General features: G+C 39.6%; 1 protein-coding gene across 1 annotated transcript; it reads left to right on the top strand.

Annotated features, from left to right (window-relative positions):
* The first annotated feature begins 368 nt into the window (after positions 1-368).
* On the top strand, positions 369-2,826 carry LOC104325953 (uncharacterized). Its single transcript, XM_009930847.2, has 5 exons — positions 369-486; positions 580-624; positions 726-752; positions 1,436-1,564; positions 2,572-2,826. Exons 1-5 carry the CDS (start codon positions 379-381, stop codon positions 2,677-2,679), a joined length of 417 nt encoding a protein of 138 aa, XP_009929149.1. The 5' UTR covers positions 369-378; the 3' UTR covers positions 2,680-2,826.
* The last annotated feature ends 3,063 nt before the right edge of the window (positions 2,827-5,889 follow it).

Here is a 5,889-nt window from a genome sequence, read left to right as displayed (position 1 = left end):
AACATTATTGTCTCTTCACTTTCATGGAACTATAATTTACAGAAGCGCAGGAGACAAAACCCACATCTGAAAAAAAAATGCTTTCGTAGATTTTTAACTATTGTTTCCTGTTGGGGTGTGATATTGTAATGTTCAAATTAATCACTTCTGAGGAGCATTTGTGAATTTCCACAGTACTAAAGAAAATTCACTGCAGTAGGTGACTCAATTCCACGTTTGATTTCTCTAAAATGCTGTCCAAGCTAGTGGGAAAAAATAGTGGGCACCTGGTATCAGTTTTATAATTGGGGTTTTCCATACTAGAATGGGAATTTTGTGAAGACTCAATTAAAAGGAGTGTCCTCCTATTCTTCTGTCAGCCATCAGACTGAGTTGCACATGAATGCCAGGATGCTGTCATACATACTCTTCTCTTGTTTGCTGCTCTCTGTGCAAGCACAGAATTGCAGTGTCGGTGAAATTATCCGGTATACAAAGCGTCTGCTTGTAAGTGGCTGTTTAGCACCTTAATTCTGTAAAAATGCATGCTTGTGAAGTAGATGATAACAAATACTGATTTCTCACTTATTATTCTTTCAGGAGGAAAGTTCTGTAAGTTGCCCATGTAGGGAGACAGCTGTCAGTGTGAGTATATCACTTTTGAGAGTATCAGGAAACTAAAAAATGTACTTGTGTGTCGAATGCTAGCGCTGCTGGATTTTAACGCTCACTCTTTTCATTTTCAGTCATGTTCATGTCTTCCCATCGCTGAGGTAAGCCTATTTTTTTTTAAGCTATTGTAGTTGTTGAATTTCAGTATTAACTGAGTTTCAGTTTGTTCACTTTGCTCCTTATATAACTTTTGCTTTCAGTTATGAGGAAGGTTTTAATACGCTAGTAGCAGCAAAACTGAGCTTGATGAATAGTGGTGGGGAGGGAAGCAGACGTCCTCTCATTATCAGTGCAATCAGAAAGAAGCCCAGAGTCAGGCAAAAGTCCTTTGTGGCTTTGACTTACAAATCAAAAGATACAGGCTCTTGCTTTGAAAATCTCTGCAAGACCTTGTTTTATGGTTAGGTGCCTAAAAACTGAGTGAACCTGGGCCAGAGAAGTCAGGCTTCAGATGCTCAGCTCTAGGTGTATCCAACACCATTTCATTTTTGTAAGCCTCCTCAGACATGGCGAAACCCGGCATTAGCTGAAGCTATACTTCAAAGAGGTTACTTTTATGGTTTGAGGTTTTCTGAGAGATGCAACAGGTGTTTCTTGCGGCATGCATGATGATTCGGTGTTTTACACCCCCCCCCCAAAGTTTTTGTACCAGTTTTCAATAGAATGCAAAATATCTTACATGTAATTGTGACATGCTGCCACGTTTAGGAATACATATTTCTTCTTTCTGTAGATAAACACAAAATGCATTCTAGCTTTTTCTAATGCCTTCTTCATTTAACAGCCTGGCCATGAACTGGCGTGCTTTGTGGAAGGAACTGAATACATGCTGAAAAACAACTTCTCTTCAAATGTAATAATTACAATGCTTAATCAAGCCTTTCAGACTCAGCTGGATAGAAACCTCTGTGAGGTACAACTTTTCTTCCTTTTCTATAGATCTTTGTCTATCTTTTACAAAAGAAAGGATTTTTTTATAATTTAAACATTTGTAGCTGTTTGATTACTTTCAAATAAATGTGTTTTAAATACTCATTTAATGCAGGAGCCAGGTATGATAGATGCAACATGCGTGAGGCAATGGAAAGCTGCTAAAATTGGCAGAGGAATCAGGGAGATGGGTTGTCTCCTCTGTGCCCTTTCCCTTCTCCAAACCCCTTTAGCATGAGGACCTTTAAACATAGATCTCTGGGAGAGGAGCTTTATTTAAATTGCTTTTCTATTCTCCTTTCTCAAAATGTGTTTCTACACTAAATAGTAATGATATAAAACCAGAGACTAGATATACAGAAGCTGCATGGCTGGGGTCAGGCAGGCAGAGGCATCCCTCTCCTCTGGAGCATTAATTCTACCTAAGCTGCAGTTCCTTCAAGAATGCTTGGGCATGAAATACTGCTGTGTCCTGCAGCATCTTCAAATTGTGATGATGCTCAGGAAGACTCCTGGATCCCCAGATGCCTTTTCTGAGGCAGTGAAACGTCCTTTATTTACATACTGAGCAAAACATTTGTGTAATTCAATGAGACATGGAAGATGCTGATTTTGCAGTGTCTCAAGCTCCTTTAAGCTAGCGTCAAACTTGCAAGGGGCAATATTGTTAGAATGGCATTGCAAGACGGAGCAGACCCACCGCCTTAGTCTTACCCAGCTTCTCATACTGCTCCATCTGCCCTGTTTTCTGGGTTGAAACAGCCTCGTTTAAATTACTTCAGCTATAACTATATGACAGTCCAGCTGTCACCTTCTTAGTCACCATGAAAAGCCACTCTTACACTCACTGCTGAAGGAACAATTCTTTAGGAATTGTCTTTGAAATCCTTGCTTAGCTCCAAAGAATGTATGTTTTAACTGTTTCATCTAAATCCTTTATTTTTTATAAAATCTTTGGTAACCGAATGTTTGTTCTTTCTTCCATCACAGAGCCTGGCACGCGGAAATCAATGCCAGTACAAGACCAAGGGAAATGTGAAGGAATTTTTGAATAAAATCCTGAGAACCTATCAAGCAATCAATAAACCTGGAGCTTAAAAAGATATTTTAAAACCCCCAAAACTCTCGATAAGAAGAGGGAACAGAAAAGTTATTTATTGTATTTATTGTCCACCTGAAATATACAGGGTAGAAATAATGACTGCTAAAACAATAAAACTGCAATTTACCTGAGCACCAAAAGTATTCAAGAGTCTTCATTTCATATGTTTTGTACTTGGTGAAAGGTTTGAACATCCTGTTTTCTTAAGAGTGGGTGCCAAAATGCTTCTGCAAAGCTCTGGTCCAACAATTTCACTCATGTGAGATGCGACAGCAGAATGCACACAGACCACTGTATGGCACCAGAAATATTTATGGACTTGAGATTCAAACAGAAATTCTGTGTTTTCTTTCTGCATCACTTTTATTTTTTGGTAATATCTACACACCATGAATAAGTCACTTAACTTCTTTTTTGCAAGGTTGCACATTTTCCTGGCCATAGCCACTTTTTTCTTCTAAATATTCAGTAGTAGAGAACTCATGAACATCTTAACATACAAAAGCAAAACCATACCCAGGGTTAATTATAAGGTCTTAATGGGCTTGTGTATTTGGAACGCGTTTCTTTCTCAGGATGTATTTAACACTGGCTTTGAAGAAGATCTTTCTATAGTGCCATGAGCTCAGATACACTTCTCTAGCACCTCTCCACTCAGCTCAATGGAAACAAAAGGGTAAAAAGGGAGCTTTGCTGGAAAAATAAAAACTATATAAGGGGAGACACTTATCTCAGCCACCTATTCCAGCCTTACTAATAGTTTCTTAGATCTCTTCACACAAGGGAAAATCCCAAACAGGTGAGAGGTCAGATTTCATCTCCTTTGTGCCTCAGAGAGGAACAGAAGCGATGAGACATTGTAACAGGGCTGGGCTTTGAGATGGAGGATGTTAAAAGACCTCCAATGACGTCACTTCTTCACCATCTCCATCGGAGTATGGTGGATTTTTCAGACTTCAAGGAACAGACACAGGCTCACAATTCTCTTTCTTTTTTTCAGCATAAAGTGTGATATTGATGGGATGAACATGTTTCTAGGATCAAAAGCATGATGGAAATGCTAATCAACTACACTATTATTCTTAAGATTTCCATTAATATGGGCTTGGGGGAAAAGACAGAACTAGATTATAGAAAAAACGTTTGATGCAACTATATAGAAGGAGTTAAACTTATGTAATATATATCATATCAAATGCATTTCTTGATGTGTTTCAGCTACCTGCTTCAAATATAATAAGAAAATAATAAATATGAAAATACAAAAGACTATTTCTGTGGTAATGCCTACGCAGATGAAACCAAGAAATAAAATGACGACTTCGCCTTTCTCACATTTTCGCATCTTCCTACATTTTCTACTCCAAGTTCAGCTCAGACAGCTTTCTCCTGAATAACCATTTTTTTGGATTCTAGTGCAAAGAAAACTCATCTACATTTCTGACAAATCAGCAGAATGCACACACATGCTCCTGGCCTTGAACAGAAGAAAAAGGTTCATTAACATCCATAGATCTTACTGAACCTATCATGTCAGATCTCAAATTTCCAAATATCACCTCACCAAATACTGATACTCAGTCTTGTTAATATTTCCCAAGTGCAAGTCCAAGCTATTTCAGTGTTTCCATGATGCTTTGCTTTTCGTGTCTTTGTGCGTGTAGCTCATCAACATTGTGTCTTGTCACAATCTGTAGCAAGCATAAAATCTGAAAAATGGTGATTCATTTTTATAGAAGAGCAAAAGAATTCTCAGGTCCCAGGACTGCAGACAGCTGTTCTAACCTATGTTTTCAGCTGCTGCAAGGAAAAAGAAAATTCTTTGTCTAATACTTTTACTCCCCAAATTACTTCATTAGATTTATGAAATAGGTACAGTAATTGTGAAGTCGTGACACAAGCAAAAGACACATAAATTCAGTTCTACCTAACATAAGCTGGCAAGAGTCAAATGCAGTCAGCTTCCAGTCATATCACTTCTGCAAGTAATAGCAAACTCTTGCACAGAATTTCAAAAACCAACCCAACTTACTAAACTGAAGAAGATAGATCTGCAAAATATCTACTCATCTCATGCCTCGGTTTGCAATCTGCCTGACAGAAATAATTGTGTGCTCAAAGCATTCAGTGCAGATTTGTGCAACCTGAAATAAGTGCCTCCACTGCTGTCTGTCATTGTAGTACCCTTGCATCTGTGAGCTGATGCAAAGTGTTTGCTTGCACTGGTGACCTCCCCCAAAGCTCTGTGATCTAGAGTCCAGAAAACGTGGTAGTCCTCCATCCTCGAGTATTTTAGCCCTCTGCCACCCCACAGGCATATTCAGATCTTCTCCTTGGGACTCCTACGTCCTGCGGGGCTTTGCAAGTCCCAGGGCAGCCCTGTGGGAAGGGCTGGATGTCTCCTGGCAGGACCGAACATCCCTTCAGCCAGCCCTGGGCCAGCCCCTGAGCAGATGTGGGACCCAGCCAATGCTCTTGGGCCTCTTCTCGCTCTCTTGAGTTTGGTTCACAATAGGATTGTGAAACTGCCAGATGAAACCAAAAGGAAACTAATCCATTGAGTTACTTAATTACTTAATTTTGAACTTAAAATACTTAATTACTCTAACAAGTAATTAAGTTTCCTTTTCCTGTTATGTCAATTATCTTGCTCTAGCAGCTCTCTAGCAGGACGTGTCATACTATGCTCTGATGGAGAGGATGTGGCATAGGGCAGGGGGGACAGAGGAGGTGAAGAAGGTCAGACATTCAGTATACAAGATGACCTGCCTGTACAAGTCAGTCATATTGTGGAATAGATTTACAACGGGGAATTGATAATCAACCATGATTTTAGGAAAGAGCCCTTCTTCCAACCAGTCGAACCTGTCCAGGTGTCCACGGCAAGGTGCGTGGTCGTTTTCAAGTATGTACAGTTGCCTTGCTTCTATGACTCACATCAGGAAAAGGAGGCTCTGAACACTATTTACTTTATGATTTCTGAGACAGAAACCCTTGATATCTGAGGATACAGGGCAGGAGTGGCTACTTTCTGCAAACTGGAAAGTAACACCATAATCTCTGTACATAGCACCTCTTTCTTCAGGAATGTCTGAGAGTTAAGTGTTGGGAATGTGCAGACAAATTCCATACTACATACCACCACAACTATATGATTTTCTTCATTAGCATGAAGTAATGCTAAACTGTATGCTATGAGTGATCCA

This window comes from Haliaeetus albicilla, chromosome 27 (assembly GCF_947461875.1).
Source record: "Haliaeetus albicilla chromosome 27, bHalAlb1.1, whole genome shotgun sequence".
In the NCBI taxonomy this organism is placed as follows: Eukaryota; Metazoa; Chordata; class Aves; order Accipitriformes; family Accipitridae; genus Haliaeetus; species Haliaeetus albicilla.
This window is presented reverse-complemented; position numbering and strand designations above follow the sequence as displayed.

Excerpts from the sequence above, each read along its gene's own strand:
- LOC104325953 (XM_009930847.2), top strand. The coding sequence starts at position 379 with ATGAATGCCAGGATGCTGTCATACATACTCTTCTCTTGTTTGCTGCTC. Across the intron at positions 625-725 it reads GTAGGGAGACAGCTGTCAGT|TCATGTTCATGTCTTCCCAT; the intron begins GTGAGTATATCA and ends TTTCATTTTCAG. Across the intron at positions 1,565-2,571 it reads TGGATAGAAACCTCTGTGAG|AGCCTGGCACGCGGAAATCA; the intron begins GTACAACTTTTC and ends CTTCCATCACAG.